At 48.3% G+C, this 23,160-nt stretch overlaps 1 protein-coding gene across 1 annotated transcript in view; it reads left to right on the top strand.

Annotated features, from left to right (window-relative positions):
- The window catches only part of ARMC5 (armadillo repeat containing 5), a gene marked incomplete at its 5' end in the record, with an annotated part of 152,212 nt that overhangs the window by 77,224 nt on the left and 51,828 nt on the right, over positions 1 to 23,160 (top strand). Inside the window, one exon of the mRNA XM_088465382.1 lies at positions 7,303 to 7,435. Coding sequence (XP_088321508.1) covers positions 7,303 to 7,435 — 133 coding nt within the window. The remainder of the gene's footprint in view (positions 1 to 7,302; positions 7,436 to 23,160) is intronic.

The raw sequence follows: 23,160 nt of genomic DNA, 5'->3' as shown, positions 1-23,160 counted from the left end.
TGTAGTGCTGTGTAGAGCCCTGTATGCTGGTGTAGTGCTGTGTAGAGCCCTGTATGCTGGTGGTGTGCTGTGCAGAGCCCTGTATGCTGGTGTAGTGCTGTGTAGAGCCCTGTTCGCTGGTGTAGTGCTGTGTAGAGCCCTGTATGCCTGTGTAGTGCTGCTCAGAGCTCTGTTTGCTGGTGTAGTGCTGTGTAGTGCCCTGTATGCTGGTGTAGTGCCCTGTATGCTGGTGTAGTGCTGTGTAGAGCCCTGTATGCTGGTGTAGTACTGCGTAGAGCCCTGTATGCTGGTGTAGTACTGCGTAGAGCCCTGTATGCTGGTGTAGTGCTGTGTAGAGCCCTGTATGCTGGTGTAGTGCTGTTCAGAGCCCTGTATGCTGGTGTAGTGCTGTGCAGAGCCCTGTATGCTGGTGTAGTGCTGTGCAGAGCCCTGTATGCTGGTGTAGTGCTGTGTAGAGCCCTGTATGCTGGTGTAGTGCTGTGTAGAGCCCTGTATGCTGGTGTAGTGCTGTGTAGAGCCCTGTATGCTGGTGTAGTGCTGTGCAGAGCCCTGTATGCTGGAGTAGTGCTGTGTAGAGCCCTGTATGCCGGTGTAGTGCTGTGTAGAGCCCTGTATGCTGGTGGTGTGCTGCGCAGAGCCCTGTATGCTTTTGTAGTGCTGTGTAGAGCCCTGTATGCTGGTGGTGTGCTGCGCAGAGCCCTGTATGCTGGTGGTGTGCTGCGCAGAGCCCTGTATGCTGGTGTAGTGCTGTGTAGAGCCCTGTATGCTGGTGGTGTGCTGTGTAGAGCCCTGTATGCTGGTGGTGTGCTGTGTAGAGCCCTGTATGCTGGTGTAGTGCTGTGTAGAGCCCTGTATGCTGGTGTAGTACTGTGCAGAGCCCTGTATGCTGGTGTAGTGCTGTGTAGAGCCCTGTATGCTGGTGTAGTGCTGTGTAGAGCCCTGTATGCCGGTGTAGTGCTGTGTAGAGCCCTGTATGCTGGTGTAGTACTGTGCAGAGCCCTGTATGCTGGTGTAGTGCTGTGTAGAGCCCTGTATGCTGGTGTAGTGCTGCGCAGAGCCCTGTATGCTGGTGTAGTGCTGTGCAGAGCCCTGTATGCTGGTGTAGTGCTGTGTAGAGCCCTGTATGCTGGTGTAGTGCTGTGTAGAGCCCTGTATGCCGGTGTAGTGCTGTGTAGAGCCCTGTATGCTGGTGGTGTGCTGCGCAGAGCCCTGTATGCTGGTGGTGTGCTGCGCAGAGCCCTGTATGCTGGTGATAGATGTATGTGGACACATGTAGTATTCTAGGTGCTGCATGCAGAATAGAAGTCTGTGTCATATACTGTACAATGATAATGATGAATTTCTACTTCAGGGTCCATAGGGGGTCCACAGGGTTGACCTTGGGGTATAGGTTGGGATCCAAATCCGGGCACCACGCAGTTAAAGCTTTTAGCTCCCAGGATGCACTTGGGTCCACTCTCCCTATAACCCCGCCCCCCAGCCAGAGGCACCTCAGTTTAAGTTGGTGCCCGGCCGGAGTCGGGTCACCGTTAGCGCAGGGGGAGCTTATTAGCAGCCCCTAAGCTTATTTTATTTTTTTAGGGACAAAGTTTTTTCCAATGGACTTTGGACTCTTCAGAGCGGCAGCGTCAGACGTCTAAGCTGCCGCTCCGTCACCCCGCTGGCGCTGAAACGCCAGTACAGATCTGGGGATCTCAGCGGGACCCCAGAGTCTGTACTAGCTGGACTCTGCGGGCGCCCAGGACTGCTGCCGGATCGACAGGGAGCAGGTAAGGCGCGGGTCACCGCTTGCGGTGATCCGCGCATTTGAAATGCAGTCCTGTGCCTCCGGTCTCTGGGGACAGACCGGAGGCGCCGGCAGTGGCGGCGGGCCCCCCATACCCCGTGTGTCCACTAGACCACCAGGGACTTTGTGATCGGTGTAGGGAGCCGGCGTCCCGGGGGTTAATAGCCGGCCAGGGGAGGCAGCCTTCCCTGTTACAGCGGCTCCTCCCCTCAGCTCAGCGCGCCTTTCAGTATTATAGTCTGGCGTCGCTGAGCTGCTTCCTCCACGGGCCACGCTTCTTCTGAGGTCTCCAGCGGCCATTTTCTCTGTGGTGCAGCAGAGATCTCCGGAGATGGCAGTGAGTCCAGTCCCCCTGCGTACCTCACCATCAGGTCAGTGTACACAGCGCTGTAGCCTTCCCAGACACTGAATCTGGGCAGTTGAATGCAGTGTAATAGTGCAGTATATTATATGACATGTTTATGTATATATGTATATATCTGCATTGTATGTGACTTATGCTAGTGCTGACTGTACTTTATTCTCTCACCTGTCAGTGTATATCTATCCCTTTCCTTATCTGCCCTAATACAGCTGTACTTAGGGTGGTTCTGAGACCTCACATGTATATACTTGTTAATATTTGTGAGGTTTGTCACATACTGTTGCGTGCTGCACGTTGCCATATTTTAGATGGAACTGTGTGTTGCATACGCTGAAAATGGGTCCCTGCGGATAATTTTGGCATCAGTCAGGACCAGTATAGCGCTGCTTAATATTTCCATCAAGATTGGTCAGATATGTCTGACCAGGAGATAGAGCGTTATACTGCGCCCATTTTTACTATCCTGCAAGCCATGTGCTGTAGGTGTTAGTGCGGAGGATTTAACTCATAAAGGGTTCTGTATGCGGCGCCATCGGGTGCCGGGCCCCTTACACGACCCCCTTGGGCGGTTTGTTTTCTCGGGATCCTCTCAATTGCGGATCGCCGGGCGGGCCCCTTTGTTGTACCTCACTTGGGGTTACTTCACCATAATGCCCTTTTCATCTCAGGGTATCTCGCAGTTTCTTGCACTCTTCCCCTGTGACACAGACTACCGCTCCCTGCAGGGGTTTTTCGCAGTATATGAATTCCCCCTGGTGCCACAATAGTCTGTCATTCCCCTTGCAGGGATTACCACAACAGCCACCCTGGGTGGATGTCGTTTTCTACGAAACGCTAATTGGCGTGGTTGACGCCCTGTGGTTACTTCCCAGTTGGCTCTGCCGTGTACTGGATACTGTTTTGGGCTCTTTCCCTCTTACACGGGGGGAAGCCTATTTCAGGTATTATTATCCCTGCTTTCGGGCTGGTAGCAGGTCCATTCTGGTTAAAGTGAATGTTGACCTGCACCTGTATCATACACCCTCAGTATTACGTGCCTTCTGGTTCCCTGTTGCTGACTAGCGGGGGGATCGCATGGCGGGACTCTGGCTGTTGCCAGATACCAGGTATTACAACAGTGTTTGGCCTCCTGTCCCAAATTCCCTGAGGGTCATCACGAGCCCCTCCTGGGGTGGATGGGCATGTTATTCGTCTTAATACAGACGTTACTACGCCTCCCATTCCTGCGTGGTCGGATTCTTCGGATCCGTAGGTGGTAACTCTGCCTGAAATCAGTATACTCGCTTTCAGGGGTTGTTACCCATCCTACCATGGCGATAGCATGGTTGGTTAATACTATTGCATACTGAGCTGATGCATTTGTAATGTTTTTTCCCCTCCATCACGTCTGGGGTTCAAATGTATTTGGTCGCTCACGTAATATATGCAGTTGTCATAGGTGGAAATGCCTATATTGGATACCAGTCTCCTAACTTTCAGAGTTCCGGCTGCGACTGTATCCTCCGTAATACCCTATGGCTGCGCTCTGGGAATGCAGAGGTGCAGATACCATCTATAGGGTAGATCTTGTTTGGTCCTGACCTTGACAAGATTGTGGTAACATTGGCAGTATTACTAACGACAAGTTTACCGCCTTCAGCTATGTCCACTACAGGGCCTCAGACTAAGTCTAAGTCTTTTTGTCCTCTGGGTCAGCCTAAAGGTCTGTTGCTTCATAAACTGTCTGCCTCTACAAGGGCCGACATATCCGGTACCGAGCAGGCCTGGACTCCCAGCCGATCCTGCTTCTGAACCTAGGGATATATCTTCAGCCTGACGAGACAGGCCTACCACTGGGAGATAGCGCTTTTCTCAGTTCGCCCGGTACTAGTGTCAAGTTGCCGCAGCTATGTGGGTAGGAGGGTACGTCCTCTCTTTGCTCAGGCTGCTTCTTTCCTTGTGTTGGTACGCGGGACCTTATTCAGACCCGAACAGAGCCTTACAAATCCAGAAAGCTGTACAGTTGTTGCGGTAAGCGGAGCTAATTAGGCCATCCCCACTTTCTCAGCGAGGGACTGGTTGTTCTGCTTTCTTTCTGGTGCGGAGGCTGAATGGTCCTCTTTGGCCTATTCTCTGTCTCAATTCCCTGAACCAGTTCCTAAAGCTACCTGGGCTCAGGAGACAATCCCTATGCTCCATCATACTATGTTTGGAGCCTGGGGACTTTATGGTGTCACTGGATATACAGGACGCGTGCCTACGGGTACTTACAGAGACCTTTCCTCAGCATGGACTGAGGTTTGCTGTATCACAGCAACACTTATAATTTTTCGGGCTCTGCCTGTTGGGACTGTCTTCAGCCCCACAGGGGTTTACCAGCGTTCTGGATTTTCTGACAGTTCCCCCTGTTAAGTATATCCCAATGCTCCTGTACCTGGATGGCCTCCTGCTCTTAGCAGGATCACCGGGGTACTTTACAGCCAGGTCAGGATGACCGTGGCTTCTTCAGGGTGCAGGCGGGGAAAAAGTCCTCCCTGCATCCCTCTCTGGGTGTTCTTCATCTAGGAGCCCTGCTGGATTCTCAGAATCTGAGGATTCTTCTGGCATAAGACGGAATCTCCACTCTTCCATTAGGAGTACATGGATGTCTACGCAGTCGACATATGTCTTTACACTCTGGGATGCATGGTCAAATATTCAGTGTCTGCCTTTGGATGGGTGGTATGGGCTTAGTTCTATTCCAGACCTTTCCATAATTGGCTTATCTCCAGATGGAACGAGTTTTTTCTGTCAGATCACTGTTCAAACAATGATGCTCTCTCCTGAGGCAAGTCGGTCCCTTTCCGGGTGGCTATGGCCATCTCGTCCAGGGTATTCTTTGCTATGGACAGTGTCTGGTTTGCATCCATTTCTGGGCAGTTGGACGTCTGTCGATTCCATCCTGTCAATTAACTTGTTGGATCTTTAGCCTGTCTTGGTCCTTCACTCTGGCATAACTCTTGTTTCCCGGTGAACCTGAAAAGGTTCAGTCCGACAGGGTCAGGACAGTGGCTTCCTTTTTAGCAACACTGTTCGTTGGGTGGCAATGTCAGGTATGTCACACATTCGGACATAGTCCGAGGGTCTCCTCCCGACCAGCTCAGCTGCGTTCCTTTCAGGAGCTCTCCATTGGGAGGCGGGAGTCCTCAGCCGTCACGACGTGCATCCTGGGGACTAGTCTCTTCCCCAAGAGAGGTTTCATCTCCTGGTGAGCAGGGGGCCCCCTGAGGTGACCCTCATGGCCTTCTGACTTTATCACACTATGGTGTTACAGTCCAGCTCTGGGGATTCTGAAGCAACCTTCAGTGACTGTCGGTGAAGTGGTCCTTCCACTTTGCGTACCTGTGTTCTCCGGTCTCCCTTCTTCCTCGAGGGAAGTGTTTCAATCGAGACGGAGATGCTTTCCTGCTGGTGGCTCCTGATTGCCCCAGATGTCAGGGGTACTTGGATTTTCGGAGTCTCTCCATCGATACTCCATTCCTGATGCTTCACTGCCCGGACCTGTTGTCTCAGGGTCCTTGGTTTTGCCTTGGACCTGGGTCGTTTGTCTTTGACTGCGTCCCTACAGTGGTCTTACGACTTCCCTGGCTTTGTCATCGTTGGAATGATTAGAGCACATAGATCAGCTTTTGCTGGGACCTACCACAAACTGTGGAAGCCATAATTCTTATGGTATTGTACCTGTCGATACGATCCTCCGGTGTCCAGGATCTCCAGATATTCTGGCATTCCTTCCGGCTGGCTCGGGTTTCACCCTCGGCATGGCCTTCCTGACAGTGCAGATCTCTACACTGTCAGTATGGTTAAGAGGTGGAGTTGCTCCACTCTGGTATCCAGTTCATCCTTTGGAGTGTTTTCTGGATTATGCCTCCATTTGTCCTCCCTAGGGACTCCTTGGGAGTTAGTAGTGGTTCTTTGTTCCCTCCGGGGACAGTCAATGGAACCGCTGGTTGTGATAACCATTACATGGTCTATTGTTTAGTCTCTCTCTCTCTCTCTCTCTCTCTCTCTCTCTCAGGGTGTTTATATCAACCAGGGGAGTGTCTGAATTGGGAGCGTTCTCATGTGGCTCCCTCTTCTGGAGGGCATCATGTCAGGGTGTGAGTTGCTCTCGCCCTGTGTTTCTTCTTAAAGTGGTTTTTAGGTTCCATATTATTCTGGAACTTATGGTACGGCCATTCAGTCCCCAGTCCTCTCGGCTGGTGTGGCCTCATTGACTGTGGTCCGGCCTCTTTGGATTTATGTGATCCGTTCAGGTTCCTTATGGAAATCGGACTCCTTATTGGTGGTCTGCGGTTTCTGGTTTTCACAGGAAAGGATGGCTGGCCTATAATGAAATGTTGGCTGGATGGCCTCGTATGTCTTCCTCAGGGGCCTACCCGTGGGTAGGCATTTCTGTCGTTGAGGCTTGTTTTTTCTCGGGCCATGTAACCCTCGTGGGGGGCTCACTGTGGTGCCTCGGCTGTTTTCCCTTACTAGGTGACCACGTGGTCTTCTGTCCACACCTTTTTAAGGTTCTAGGCATTGGTTTCCTTTGCCTCTCAGGATGCTTCCTTTTTGGCGACGGATCCTCCTCTCAGCACAGGAGCGTCCCCACCCTTGGTTGAACTGCTTTGGGACATCCCCAAGGTCAACCCTGTGGACCCTGAAGTAGAAAACCAGAAATATGGTAAGAACTTACCTTTGTTATTTCTGTTTCTACGAAGTCCATAGGGTCCACAGGGCAACCGCCCTGACGCACCTGGCTTCATATGGGCTGTGTGACTGGTCACCGGTTCTCCGTCTCCCATTTCTGTGAGTATGGTTATAGAGTGTTACAGTTTTCTCTCTCTTTTTCTCTCCTCCTCCGGCCTTTGGCTACTTACAAACTGAGATGTCTCTGGCTTGGGGGTGGGGTTATAGGGAGAGTGGACCCAAGTGCATCCTGGGAGCTAAAAGCTTTAACTGTGTGGTGCCCGGATTTGGTTCCCAACCTATACCCCAAGGTCAACCCTGTGGACCCTATGGACTTCGTAGAAACAGAGATAACAAAGGTAAGTTCTTACCATATCTCTTGTTATTAGCAGCAGCAGCGCTCTTGTATAAAGCGGTTTCTATGTATTGTGTGAATGTCGCTCCTTGTCTCCCCCTACAGGCCGTGTGTTGCTACGCAATCTTCGGATTCAGGCTGAATCCCCATTTGGAGTGGGAGTTATAACCCATATGTTGCTCTCTGGTCCACAGAGGGACAGACAGCAGTGTGCCCTGTGCCTACCATTTATTTACAGGTGAGAATACATTCCTCAATCTATAAAGGTCCACAAATAATGTACCCTAGCCTCACATTTCTGTACCTCTACCATCGTACATCAGCCCTTGTGACTGACAGAACCTCCCAGTACTCTCCTTATGGCCAGGATCAGCTGTCTGTATGACGCTGCTATCTTAGTTACCACTGTTATATCCCCAGTACTCTCCTTATGGCCAGGATCAGCTGTCTGTATGACCCTGTTATCTTACTTACCACTGTTATATCCCCCAGTACTCTCCTTATGGCCAGGATCAGCTGTCTGTATGGCCCTCCTATCTTATTTACCACTGTTATATCCCCAGTACTCTCCTTATGGCCAGGATCAGCTGTCTGTATGACCCTGTTATCTTATTTACCACTGTTATATCCCCCAGTACTCTCCTTATGGCCAGGATCAGCTGTCTGTATGACCCTGTTATCTTACTTACCACGGTTATATCCCCCCAGTACTCTCCTTATGGCCAGGGTCAGCTGTCTGTATGGCCCTGTATCTTAGTTACCACTGTTATATCCCCCAGTACTCTCCTTATGGCCTGGATCAGCTGTCTGTATGGCCCTGTATCTTATTTACCACTGTTATATCCCCCAGTACTCTCCTTATGGCCAGGATCAGCTGTCTGTATGACCCTGCTATCTTAGTTACCACTGTTATATCCCCCAGTACTCTCCTTATGGCCAGGATCAGCTGTCTGTATGACCCTGCTATCTTAGTTACCACTGTTATATCCCCCAGTTCTCTCCTTATGGCCAGGATCAGCTGTCTGTATGACCCTGCTATCTTAGTTACCACTGTCATATCCCCAGTACTCTCCTTATGGCCAGGATCAGCAGTCTGTATGACCCTGCTATCTTAATTACCACTGTTATATCCCCCAGTACTCTCCTTATGGCCAGGATCAGCTGTCTGTATGACCCTGCTATCTTAGTTAACACTGTTATATCCCCTAGTACTCTCCTTATGGCCAGGATCAGCTGTCTGTATGGCCCTGTATCTTACTTACCACTGTTATATCCCCCAGTACTCTCCTTATGGCCAGGATCAGCTGTTTGTATGACCCTGCTATCTTAGTTACCACTGTTATATCCCCCAGTACTCTCCTTATGGCCAGGATCAGCTGTCTGTATGGCCCTGCTATCTTACTTACCACTGTTATATCCCCAGTACTCTCCTTATGGCCAGGATCAGCTGTCTGTATGACCCTGCTATCTTAGTTACCACTGTTATATCCCCCAGTACTCTCCTTATGGCCAGGATCAGCTGTCTGTATGACCCTGCTATCTTAGTTACCACTGTTATATCCCCCAGTACTCTCCTTATGGCCAGGATCAGCTGTCTGTATGGCCCTGTATCTTAGTTACCACTGTTATATCCCCCAGTACTCTCCTTATGGCCAGGATCAGCTGTCTGTATGGCCCTGCTATCATACTTACCACTGTTATATCCCCCAGTACTCTCCTTATGGCCAGGATCAGCTGTCTGTATGACGCTGCTATCTTAGTTACCACTGTTATATCCCCCAGTACTCTCCTTATGACCAGGATCAATTGTCTGTATGGCCCTGTATCTTATTTACCACTGTTATATCCCCCTGTACTCTCCTTATGGCCAGGATCAGCTGTCTGTATGACCCTGCTATCTTAGTTACCACTGTTATATCCCCAGTACTCTCCTTATGGCCAGGATCAGCTGTCTGTATGACCCTGCTATCTTAGTTACCACTGTTATATCCCCCAGTACTCTCCTTATGGCCAGGATCAGCTGTCTGTATGGCCCTGTATCTTATTTACCACTGTTATATCCCCCAGTACTCTCCTTATGGCCAGGATCAGCTGTCTGTATGACCCTGCTATCTTAGTTACCTCTGTTATATCCCCCAGTACTCTCCTTATGGCCAGGATCAGCTGTCTGTATGACCCTGTTATCTTATTTACCACTGTTATATCCCCAGTACTCTCCTTATGGCCAGGATCAGCTGTCTGTATGACCCTGCTATCTTAGTTACCACTGTTATATCCCCCAGTACTCTCCTTATGGCCAGGATCAGCTGTCTGTATGACTCTGCTATCTTAGTTACCACTGTTATATCCCCCATTACTCTCCTTATGGCCAGGATCAGCTGTCTGTATGACCCTGCTATCTTAGTTACCACTGTTATATCCCCCACTACTCTCCTTATGGCCAGGATCAGCTGTCTGTATGGCCCTGTATCTTAGTTACCACTGTTATATCCCCAGTACTCTCCTTATGGCCAGGATCAGCTGTCTGTATGGCCCTGTATCTTAGTTACCACTGTTATATCCCCCAGTACTCTCCTTATGGCCAGGATCAGCTGTCTGTATGGCCCTGTATCTTAGTTACCACTGTTATATCCCCCAGTACTCTCCTTATGGCCAGGATCAGCTGTCTGTATGACCCTGTATCTTAGTTACCACTGTTATATCCCCGAGTACTCTCCTTATGGCCAGGATCAGCTGTCTGTATGACCCTGCTATCATCGTTACCACTGTTATATCCCCAGTACTCTCCTTATGGCCAGGATCAGCTGTCTGTATGACCCTGCTATCTTAGTTACCTCTGTTATATCCCCAGTACTCTCCTTATGGCCAGGATCAGCTGTCTGTATGACCCTGCTATCATCGTTACCACTGTTATATCCCCAGTACTCTCCTTATGGCCAGGATCAGCTGTCTGTATGACCCTGCTATCTTAGTTACCACTGTTATATCCCCAGTACTATCCTTATGGCCAGGATCAGCTGTCTGTATTACCCTGTATCTTAGTTACCACTGTTATATCCCCAGTACTCTCCTTATGGCCAGGATCAGCTGTCTGTATGACCCTGCTATCTTAGTTACCACTGTTATATCCCCAGTACTATCCTTATGGCCAGGATCAGCTGTCTGTATTACCCTGTATCTTAGTTACCACTGTTATATCCCCCAGTACTCTCCTTATGGCCAGGATCAGCTGTCTGTATGACTCTGCTATCTTAGTTACCACTGTTATATCCCCCAGTACTCTCCTTATGGCCAGGATCAGCTGTCTGTATGACCCTGCTATCTTAGTTACCACTGTTATATCCCCCAGTACTCTCCTTATGGCCAGGATCAGCTGTCTGTATTACCCTGTATCTTAGTTATTACTGTTATATCCCCAGGACTCTCCTTATAGCCAGGATCAGCTGTCTGTATGATGCTGCTATCTTACTTACCACTGTTGTATCCCCCGTACTCTCCTTATGGCCAGGATCAGCTGTCTGTATGACCCTGCTATCTTAGTTACCACTGTCATATCCCCAGTACTCTCCTTATGGCCAGGATCAGCTGTCTGTATGCCCCTGCTATCATCGTTACCACTGTTATATTCCCCAGTACTCTCCTTATGGCCAGGATCAGCTGTCTGTATGACCCTGTATCTTACTTACCACTGTTATATCCCCAGTACTCTCCTTATGGCCAGGATCAGCTGTCTGTATGACCCTGTATCTTAGTTACCACTGTTATATCCCCAGTACTCTCCTTATGGCCAGGATCAGCTGTCTGTATGGCCCTGTATCTTAGTTACCACTGTTATATCCCCAGTACTCTCCTTATGGCCAGGATCAGCTGTCTGTATGACCCTGCTATCTTACTTACCACTGTTATATCCCCAGTACTCTCCTTATGGCCAGGATCAGCTGTCTGTATGACCCTGCTATCTTACTTACCACTGTTATATCCCCAGTACTCTCCTTATGGCCAGGATCAGCTGTCTGTATGACCCTGTATCTTAGTTACCACTGTTATATCCCCCAGTACTCTCCTTATGGCCAGGATCAGCTGTCTGTATGACCCTGTATCTTAGTTACCACTGTTATATCCCCCAGTACTCTCCTTATGGCCAGGATCAGCTGTCTGTATGGCCCTGTATCTCAGTTACCACTGTTATATCCCCAGTACTCTCCTTATGGCCAGGATCAGCTGTCTGTATGACCCTGCTATCTTAGTTACCACTGTTATATCCCCCAGTACTATCCTTATGGCCAGGATCAGCTGTCTCTATGACCCTGTATCTTACTTACCACTGTTATATCCCCCCAGTACTCTCCTTATGGCCAGGATCAGCTGTCTGTATGGCCCTGTATCTTATTTACCACTGTTATATCCCCAGTACTCTCCTTATGGCCAGGATCAGCTGTCTGTATGACCCTGCTATCTTAGTTACCACTGTTATATCCCCCAGTACTCTCCTTGTGGCCAGGATCAGCTGTCTGTATGGCCCTGTATCTTATTTACCACTGTTATATCCCCAGTACTCTCCTTATGGCCAGGATCAGCTGTCTGTATGACCCTGCTATCTTATTTACCACTGTTATATCCCCCAGTACTCTCCTTATGGCCAGGATCAGCTGTCTGTATGACCCTGCTATCTTACTTACCACTGTTACATCCTCCAGTACTCTCCTTATGACCAGGATCAGCTGTCTGTATGACCCTGCTATCATCGTTACCACTGTTATATCCCCCAGTACTCTCCTTATGGCCAGGATCAGCTGTCTGTATGACCCTGCTATCATCGTTACCACTGTTATATTCCCCAGTACTCTCCTTATGGCCAGGATCAGCTGTCTGTATGACCCTGCTATCTTATTTACCATTGTTATATCCCCCAGTCCTTATGGCCAGGATCAGCTGTCTGTATGGCCCTGCTATCTTACTTACCACTGTTATATCCCCCAGTACTCTCCTTATGGCCAGGATCAGCTGTCTGTATGACCCTGCTATCTTAGTTACCACTGTTATATCCCCCAGTACTCTCCTTATGACCAGGATCAATTGTCTGTATGGCCCTGTATCTTATTTACCACTGTTATATCCCCAGTACTCTCCTTATGGCCAGGATCAGCTGTCTGTATGGCCCTGTATCTTAGTTACCACTGCTATATCCCCCAGTACTCTCCTTATGGCCAGGATCAGCTGTCTGTATGACTCTGCTATCTTAGTTACCACTGTTATTTCCCCCATTACTATCCTTATGGCCAGGATCAGCTGTCTGTATGGCCCTGTATCTTAGTTACCAATGTTAAATCCCCAGTACTCTCCTTATGGCCAGGATCAGCTGTCTGTATGACCCTGTATCTTAGTTACCACTGTTATATCCCCAGTACTCTCCTTATGGCCAGGATCAGCTGTCTGTATGACCCTGCTATCTTAGTTACCACTGTTATATCCCCCATTACTCTCCTTATGGCCAGGATCAGCTGTCTGTATGACCCTGCTATCTTAGTTACCACTGTTATATCCCCCATTACTCTCCTTATGGCCAGGATCAGCTGTCTGTATGACCCTGCTATCTTAGTTACCACTGTTATATCCCCCATTACTCTCCTTATGGCCAGGATCAGCTGTCTGTATGGCCCTATATCTTAGTTACCACTGTTATATCCCCAGTACTCTCCTTATGGCCAGGATCAGCTGTCTCTATGACCCTGCTATCTTAGTTACCACTGTCATACCCCCAGTACTCTCCTTATGGCCAGGATCAGCTGTCTGTATGGCCCTGTATCTTAGTTACCACTGTTATATCCCCCAGTACTCTCCTTATGGCCAGGATCAGCTGTCTGTATGACTCTGCTATCTTAGTTACCACTGTTATATCCCCCATTACTCTCCTTATGGCCAGGATCAGCTGTCTGTATGACCCTGCTATCATCGTTACCACTGTTATATCCCCCAGTACTCTCCTTATGGCCAGGATCAGCTGTCTGTATGGCCCTGTATCTTAGTTACCACTGTTATATCCCCCAGTACTCTCCTCATGGCCAGGATCAGCTGTCTGTATGACCCTGTATCTTATTTACCACTGTTATATCCCCAGTACTCTCCTTATGGCCAGGATCAGCTGTCTGTATGACTCTGCTATCTTAGTTACCACTGTTATATCCCCCATTACTCTCCTTATGGCCAGGATCAGCTGTCTGTATGACCCTGTATCTTACTTACCACTGTTATATCCCCAGTACTCTCCTTATGGCCAGGATCAGCTGTCTGTATGGCCCTGTATCTTAGTTACCACTGTTATATCCCTCAGTACTCTCCTTATGGCCAGGATCAGCTGTCTGTATTACCCTGTATCTTAGTTACCACTGTTATATTCCCCAGTACTCTCCTTATGGCCAGGATCAGCTGTCTGTATGGCCCTGCTATCATCGTTACCACTGTTATATCCCCAGTACTCTCCTTATGGCCAGGATCAGCTGTCTGTATGACCCTGCTATCATCGTTACCACTGTTATATCCCCAGTACTCTCCTTATGGCCAGGATCAGCTGTCTGTATGACCCTGTATCTTAGTTACCACTGTTATATCCCCCAGTACTCTCCTTATGGCCATGATCAGCTGTCTGTATGACCCTGTATCTTAGTTACCACTGTTATATCCCCCAGTACTCTCCTTATGGCCATGATCAGCTGTCTGTATGACCCTGCTATCTTAGTTACCACTGTCATATCCCCAGTACTCTCCTTATGGCCAGGATCAGCTGTCTGTATGACCCTGCTATCTTAGTTACCACTGTCATATCCCCAGTACTCTCCTTATGGCCAGGATCAGCTGTCTCTATGACCCTGCTATCTTAGTTACCACTGTCATACCCCCAGTACTCTCCTTATGGCCAGGATCAGCTGTCTGTACGGCCCTGCTATCTTAGTTACCACTGTTATATCCCCCAGTACTCTCCTTAAGGCCAGGATCAGCTGTCTGTATGACCCTGCTATCTTTGTTACCACTGTTATATCCCCAGTACTCTCCTTATGGCCAGGATCAGCTGTATGTATGACCCTGTATCTTAGTTACCACTGTTATATCCCCCAGTACTCTCCTTATGGCCAGGATCAGCTGTCTGTATGACCCTGCTATCTTAGTTATTACTGTTATATCCCCCAGTACTCTCCTTATGGCCAGGATCAGCTGTCTGTATGGCACCTGTATCTTAGTTACCACTGTTATATCCCCCAGTACTCTCCTTATGGCCAGGATTAGCTGTATGTATGACCCTGTATCTTAGTTACCACTGTTATATCCCCCAGTACTCTCCTTATGGCCAGGATCAGCTGTCTGTATGACCATGCTATCTTACTTACCACTGTTATATCCCCCCAGTACTCTCCTTATGGCCAGGATTAGCTGTCTGTATGACCCTGCTATCTTAGTTATTTCTGTTATATCCCCAGTACTCTCCTTATGGCCAGGATCAGCTGTCTGTAATGACCCTGCTATCTTACTTACCACTGTTGTATCCCCAGTACTCTCCTTATGGCCAGGATCAGCTGTCTGTATGGCCCTGCTATCTTACTTACCACTGTTGTATCCCCAGTACTCTCCTTATGGCCAGGATCAGCTGTCTGTATGGCCCTGCTATCTTATTTACCACTCTTATATCCCCCGGTAGTCTCCTTATGGCCAGGGTCAGCTGTCTGTATGGCCCTGCTATCTTATTTATTACTGTTATATCCCCCAGTACTCTCCTTATGGCCAGGATCAGCTGTCTGTATGGCCCTGCTATCTTAGTTACCACTGTTATATCCCCAGTACTCTCCTTATGGCCAGGATCAGCTGTCTGTATGACCCTGCTATCATCGTTACCACTGTTATATCCCCCAGTTCTCTCTTTATGGCCAGGATCAGCTGTCTGTATGGCCCTGTATCTTAGTTACCACTGTTATATCCCCCAGTACTCTCCTTATGGCCAGGATCAGCTGTCTGTATGGCCCTGCTATCTTACTTACCACTGTTATATCCCCCCAGTTCTCTCCTTATGGCCAGGATCAGCTGTCTGTACGGCCCTGTATCTTAGTTACCACTGTTATATCCCCAGTGCTCTCCTTATGGCCAGGATCAGCTGTCTGTATGCCCCTGCTATCTTAGTTACCACTGTTATATCCCCCAGTACTCTCCTTATTGCCTGGACCAGCTGTCTGTATGACCCTGCTATCTTAGTTACCACTGTTATATCCCCAGTACTCTCCTTATGGCCTGGATCAGCTGTCTGTATGACCCTGCTATCTTACTTACCACTGTTATATCCCCCAGTACTCTCCTTATGGCCAGGATCAGCTGTCTCTATGACCCTGCTATCTTAGTTACCACTGTTATATCCCCCAGTACTCTCCTTATGACCAGGATCAATTGTCTATATGGCCCTGCTATCATAGTTACCACTGTTATATCCCCAGTACTCTCCTTATGGCCAGGATCAGCTGTCTGTATGACCCTGCTATCTTAGTTACCACTGTTGTATCCCCCAGTACTCTCCTTATGGCCAGGATCAGCTGTCTGTATGGCCCTGTATCTTAGTTACCACTGTTATATCCCCCAGTACTCTCCTTATGGCCAGGATCAGCTGTCTGTATGACCCTGCTATCTTAGTTACCACTGTTATATCCCCCAGTACTCTCCTTATGACCAGGATCAATTGTCTGTATTGCCCTGTATCTTAGTTACCACTGTTATATCCCCAGTACTTTCCTTATGGCCAGGATCAGCTGTCTGTATGGCCCTGTATCTTATTTACCACTGTTATATCCCCAGTACTTTCCTTATGGCCAGGATCAGCTGTCTGTATGGCCCTGCTATCTTATTGACCACTCTTATATCCCCCGGTAGTCTCCTTTTGGCCAGGGTCAGCTGTCTGTATGGCCCTGCTATCTTATTTATTACTGTTATATCCCCCAGTACTCTCCTTATGGCCAGGATCAGCTGTCTGTATGGCCCTGTATCTTACTTACCACTGTTATACCCCCAGTACTCTCCTTATGGCCAGGTTCAGTTGTCTGTATGGCCCTGCTATCTTAGTTACCACTGTTATATCCACAATACTCTCCTTATGGCCAGGATCAGCTGTCTGTATGGCCCTGCTATCTTACTTACCACTGTTATATCCCCCTGTACTCTCCTTATGGCCAGGATCAGCTGTCTGTATGACGCTGTATCTTACTTACCACTGTTATATCCCCAGTACTCTCCTTATGGCCAGGATCAGCTGTCTGTATGACCCTGCTATCTTAGTTACCACTGTTATATCCCCCAGTACTCTCCTTATGGCCAGGATCAGCTGTCTGTATGGCCCTGTATCTTAGTTACCACTGTTATATCCCCCATTACTCTCCTTATGGCCAGGATCAGCTGTCTGTATGACCCTGCTATCTTAGTTACCACTGTTATATCCCCAGTACTCTCATTATGGCCAGGATCAGCTGTCTGTATGACCCTGCTATCTTAGTTACCACTGTTATATCCCCCAGTACTCTCCTTATGGCCAGGATCAGCTGTCTGTATGACCCTGCTATCTTAGTTACCACTGTTATATCCCCCGGTACTCTCCTTATGACCAGGATCAATTGTCTGTATGGCCCTGTATCTTATTTACCACTGTTATATCCCCCAGTACTCTCCTTATGACTAGGATCAATTGTCTGTATGGCCCTGTATCTTATTTACCACTGTTATATCCCCCAGTACTCTCCTTATGGCCAGGATCAGCTGTCTGTATGGCCCTGCTATCTTAGTTACCACTGTTATATCCCCCTGTACTCTCCTTATGGCCAGGATCAGCTGTCTGTATGACCCTGCTATATTAGTTAACAGTGTTATATCCCCCAGTACTCTCCTTATGGCCAGGATCAGCTGTCTGTATGACCCTGTATCTTAGTTACCACTGTTATATCCCCCAGTACTCTCCTTATGGGCAGGATCAGCTGTCTGTGTGACCCTGTATCTTATTTATTACTGTTATATCCCCCAGTACTCTCCTTATGGCCAGGATCAGCTGTCTGTATGACCCTGCTATCTTAGTTACCACTGTTATATCCCCCAGTACTCTCCTTATGGCCAGGATTAGCTGTATGTATGACCCTGCTATCTTATTTATTACTGTTATGTCCCCCAGTACTCTCCTTATGGCCAGGATCAATTGTCTGTATGGCCCTGTATCTTAGTTACCACTGTTATATCCCCAGTACTCTCCTTATGGCCAGGATCAGCTGTCTGTATGGCCCTGTATCTTATTTACCACTGTTATATCCCCAGTACTCTCCTTATGGCCAGGATCAGCTGTCTGTATGGCCCTGCTATCTTAGTTACCACTGTTATATCCCCCTGTACTCTCCTTATGGCCAGGATTAGCTGTCTGTATGGCCCTGCTATCTTAGTTACCACTGTTATATCCCCAGTACTCTCCTTATGGCCATGATCAGCTGTCTGTATGACCCTGCTATCATCGTTACCACTGTTATATCCTCCAGTACTCTCCTTATGGCCAGGATCAGCTGTCTGTATGGCCCTGTATCTTAGTTACCAATGTTATATCCCCCAGTACTCTCCTTATGGCCTGGATTAGCTGTCTGTATGGCCCTGTATCTTAGTTACCACTGTTATATCCCCCAGTACTCTCCTTATGGCCAGGATCAGCTGTCTGTATGGCCCTGTATCTTAGTTACCACTGTTATATCCCCAGTACTCTCCTTATGGCCAGGATCAGCTGTCTGTATGACCCTGCTATCTTAGTTACCACTGTTATATCCCCCAGTACTCTCCTTATGGCCAGTATCAGCTGTCTGTATGACCCTGCGATCTTTCTTACCACTGTTATATCCCCAGTACTCTCCTTATGGCCAGGATCAGCTGTCTGTATGACCCTGCTATCTTACTTACCACTGTTATATCCCCCCAGTACTCTCCTTATGTCCAGGATCAGCTGTCTGTATGGCCCTGTATCTTAGTTACCACTGTTATATCCCCCCAGTACTCTCCTTATGGCCAGGATCAGCTGTCTGTATGGCCCTGTATCTTAGTTACCACTGTTATATCCCCAGTACTCTCTTTATGGCCAGGATCAGCTGTCTGTATGGCCCTGTATCTTAGTTACCACTGTTATATCCCCCAGTACTCTCCTTATTGCCAGGATCAGCTGTCTGTATGACCCTGCTATCTTAGTTACCACTGTTATATCCCCAGTACTCTCCTTATGGCCAGGATCAGCTGTCTGTATGGCCCTGCTATGTTAGTTACCACTGTTATATCCCCAGTACTCTCCTTATGGCCAGGATCAGCTGTCTGTAATGACCCTGCAATCTTACTTACCACTGTTATATCCCCAGTACTCTCCTTACGGCCAGAATCAGCTGTCTGTATGGCCCTGCTATCTTACTTACCACTGTTATATCCCCAGTACTCTCCTTATGGCCAGGATCAGCTGTCTGTATGGCCCTGCTATCTTATTTACCACTCTTATATCCCCCGGTAGTCTCCTTAAGGCCAGGGTCAGCTGTCTGTATGGCCCTGCTATCTTATTTATTACTGTTATATCCCCCAGTACTCTCCTTATGGCCAGGATCAGCTGTTTGTATGGCCCTGCTATCTTAGTTACCACTGTTGTATCCCCAGTACTCTCCTTATGGCCAGGATCAGCTGTCTGTATGACCCTGCTATCATCGTTACCACTGTTATATCCTCCAGTACTCTCCTTATGGCCAGGATCAGCTGTCTGTATGGCCCTGTATCTTAGTTACCACTGTTATATCCCCCAGTACTCTCCTTATGGCCAGGATCAGCTGTCTGTATGTCCCTGCTATCTTAGTTACCACTGTTATATCCCCCAGTACTCTCCTTATGGCCAGGATCAGCTGTCTGTATGACCCTGCTATCTTACTTACCACTGTTATATCCCCCCAGTACTCTCCTTATGGCCAGGATCAGCTGTCTGTATGGCCCTGTATCTTAGTTACCACTGTTATATCCCCCCAGTACTCTTCTTATGGCCAGGATCAGCTGTCTGTATGGCCCTGTATCTTAGTTACCACTGTTATATCCCCAGTACTCTCCTTATGGCCAGGATCAGCTGTCTGTATGACCCTGCTATCTTAGTTACCACTGTTATATCCCCCAGTACTCTCCTTATGGCCAGGATCAGCTGTCTTTATGGCCCTGTATCTTAGTTACCACTGTTATATCCCCCAGTACTCTCCTTATGGCCAGGATCAGCTGTCTGTATGGCCCTGTATCTTAGTTACCACTGTGATATCCCCCAGTACTCTCCTTATGGCCAGGATCAGCTGTCTGTATGGCCCTGTATCTTAGTTACCACTGTTATATCCCCCCAGTACTCTTCTTATGGCCAGGATCAGCTGTCTGTATGGCCATGTATCTTAGTTACCACTGTTATATCCCCCAGTACTCTCCTTATGGCCAGGATCAGCTGTCTGTATGACCCTGCTATCTTAGTTATTACTGTTATATCCCCCAGTACTCTCCTTATGGCCAGGATCAGCTGTCTGTATGGCCCTGCTATCTTAGTTACCACTGTTATATCCCCAGTACTCTCCTTATGGCCAGGATCAGCTGTCTGTATGACCCTGCTATCTTAGTTACCACTGTTATATCCCCAGTACTCTCCTTATGGCCAGGATCAGCTGTCTGTATGGCCCTGCTATCTTATTTACCACTCTTATATCCCCCGGTAGTCTCCTTAAGGCCAGGGTCAGCTGTCTGTATGGCCCTGTATCTTAGTTACCACTGTTATATCCCCAGTACTCTCCTTATGGCCAGGATCAGCTGTCTGTATGACCCTGCTATCTTACTTACCACTGTTATATCCCCAGTACTCTCCTTATGGCCAGGATCAGCTGTCTGTATGACCCTGCTATCTTAGTTACCACTGTTATATCCCCAGTACTCTCCTTATGGCCAGGATCAGCTGTCTGTATGACCCTGCTATCTTACTTACCACTGTTATATCCCCAGTACTCTCCTTATGGCCAGGATCAGCTGTCTGTATGGCCCTGCTATCTTATTTATTACTGTTATATCCCCCAGTACTCTCCTTATGGCCAGGATCAGCTGTCTGTATGGCCCTGCTATCTTAGTTACCACTGTTATATCCCCAGTACTCTCCTTATGGCCAGGATCAGCTGTCTGTATGACCCTGCTATCTTAGTTACCACTGTTATATCCCCCAGTACTCTCCTTATGGCCAGGATCAGCTGTCTGTATGGCCCTGCTATCATCGTTACCACTGTTATATTCCCCAGTACTCTCCTTATGGCCAGGATCAGCTGTCTGTGTGACCCTGTATCTTATTTATTACTGTTATATCCCCCCGTACTCTCCTTATGGCCTGGATCAGCTGTCTGTATGGCCCTGTATCTCAGTTACCACTGTTATATCCCCCAGTACTCTCCTTATGGCCAGGATCAGCTGTCTGTATGACCCTGTATCTTATTTATTACTGTTATATCCCCCAGTACTCTCCTTATGGCCAGGATCAGCTGTCTGTATGGCCCTGCTATCTTAGTTATTACTGTTATATCCCCAGTACTCTCCTTATGGCCAGGATCAGCTGTCTGTATGGCCCTGTATCTTATTTATTACTGTTATATCCCCCAGTACTCTCCTTATGGCCAGGATCAGCTGTCTGTATGGCCCTATATCTTAGTTACCACTGTTATATCCCCCAGTACTCTCCTTATGGCCAGGATCAGCTGTCTGTATGGCCCTATATCTTAGTTACCACTGTTATATCCCCCAGTACTCTCCTTATGGCCAGGATCAGCTGTCTGTATGACCCTGCTATCTTAGTTACCACTGTTATATCCCCCAGTACTCTCCTTATGGCCAGGATCAGCTGTATGTATGACCCTGTATCTTAGTTACCACTGTTATATCCCCAGTACTCTCCTTATGGCCTGGATCAGCTGTCTGTATGGCCCTGTATCTCAGTTACCACTGTTATATCCCCCAGTACTCTCCTTATGGCCTGGATTATCTGTATGTATGACCCTGTATCTTAGTTACCACTGTTATATCCCCAGTACTCTCCTTATGGCCAGGATCAGCTGTCTGTATGACCCTGCTATCTTAGTTACCACTGTTATATCCCCCAGTACTCTCCTTATGGCCAGGATCAGCTGTCTGTATGGCCCTGTATCTTAGTTACCACTGTTATATCCCCAGTACTCTCCTTATGGCCAGGATCAGCTGTCTGTATGGCCCTGCTATCTTATTTACCACTGTTATATCCCCCAGTACTCTCCTTATGGCCAGGATCAGCTGTCTGTATGGCCCTGTATCTTAGTTACCACTGTTATATCCCCAGTACTCTCCTTATGGCCAGGATCAGCTGTCTGTAATGACCCTGCTATCTTACTTACCACTGTTGTATCCCCAGTACTCTCCTTATAGCCAGGATCAGCTGTCTGTATGGCCCTGCTATCTTACTTACCACTGTTGTATCCCCAGTACTCTCCTTATGGCCAGGATCAGCTGTCTGTATGGCCCTGCTATCTTATTTACCACTCTTATATCCCCCGGTAGTCTCCTTATGGCCAGGGTCAGCTCTGTATGGCCCTGCTATCTTATTTATTACTGTTATATCCCCCAGTACTCTCCTTATGGCCAGGATCAGCTGTCTGTATGGCCCTGCTATCTTAGTTACCACTGTTATATCCCCAGTACTCTCCTTATGGCCAGGATCAGCTGTCTGTATGACCCTGCTATCATCGTTACCACTGTTATATCCCCCAGTTCTCTCTTTATGGCCAGGATCAGCTGTCTGTATGGCCCTGTATCTTAGTTACCACTGTTATATCCCCCAGTACTCTCCTTATGGCCAGGATCAGCTGTCTGTATGGCCCCGCTATCTTACTTACCACTGTTATATCCCCCCAGTTCTCTCCTTATGGCCAGGATCAGCTGTCTGTACGGCCCTGTATCTTAGTTACCACTGTTATATCCCCAGTGCTCTCCTTATGGCCAGGATCAGCTGTCTGTATGCCCCTGCTATCTTAGTTACCACTGTTATATCCCCCAGTACTCTCCTTATTGCCTGGACCAGCTGTCTGTATGACCCTGCTATCTTAGTTACCACTGTTATATCCCCAGTACTCTCCTTATGGCCTGGATCAGCTGTCTGTATGACCCTGCTATCTTACTTACCACTGTTATATCCCCCAGTACTCTCCTTATGGCCAGGATCAGCTGTCTCTATGACCCTGCTATCTTAGTTACCACTGTTATATCCCCCAGTACTCTCCTTATGACCAGGATCAATTGTCTATATGGCCCTGCTATCATAGTTACCACTGTTATATCCCCAGTACTCTCCTTATGGCCAGGATCAGCTGTCTGTATGACCCTGCTATCTTAGTTACCACTGTTGTATCCCCCAGTACTCTCCTTATGGCCAGGATCAGCTGTCTGTATGGCCCTGTATCTTAGTTACCACTGTTATATCCCCCAGTACTCTCCTTATGGCCAGGATCAGCTGTCTGTATGACCCTGCTATCTTAGTTACCACTGTTATATCCCCCAGTACTCTCCTTATGACCAGGATCAATTGTCTGTATTGCCCTGTATCTTAGTTACCACTGTTATATCCCCAGTACTTTCCTTATGGCCAGGATCAGCTGTCTGTATGGCCCTGTATCTTATTTACCACTGTTATATCCCCAGTACTTTCCTTATGGCCAGGATCAGCTGTCTGTATGGCCCTGCTATCTTATTGACCACTCTTATATCCCCCGGTAGTCTCCTTTTGGCCAGGGTCAGCTGTCTGTATGGCCCTGCTATCTTATTTATTACTGTTATATCCCCCAGTACTCTCCTTATGGCCAGGATCAGCTGTCTGTATGGCCCTGTATCTTACTTACCACTGTTATACCCCCAGTACTC

Source organism: Taudactylus pleione, unplaced genomic scaffold (genome assembly GCF_031769625.1).
Source record: "Taudactylus pleione unplaced genomic scaffold, aTauple2 ptg001987l, whole genome shotgun sequence".
Lineage (NCBI taxonomy): Eukaryota > Metazoa > Chordata > Amphibia > Anura > Myobatrachidae > Taudactylus > Taudactylus pleione.
Note: the sequence above shows the minus strand (reverse complement) of the source record. Positions and strands in the feature narration are given on the sequence as shown.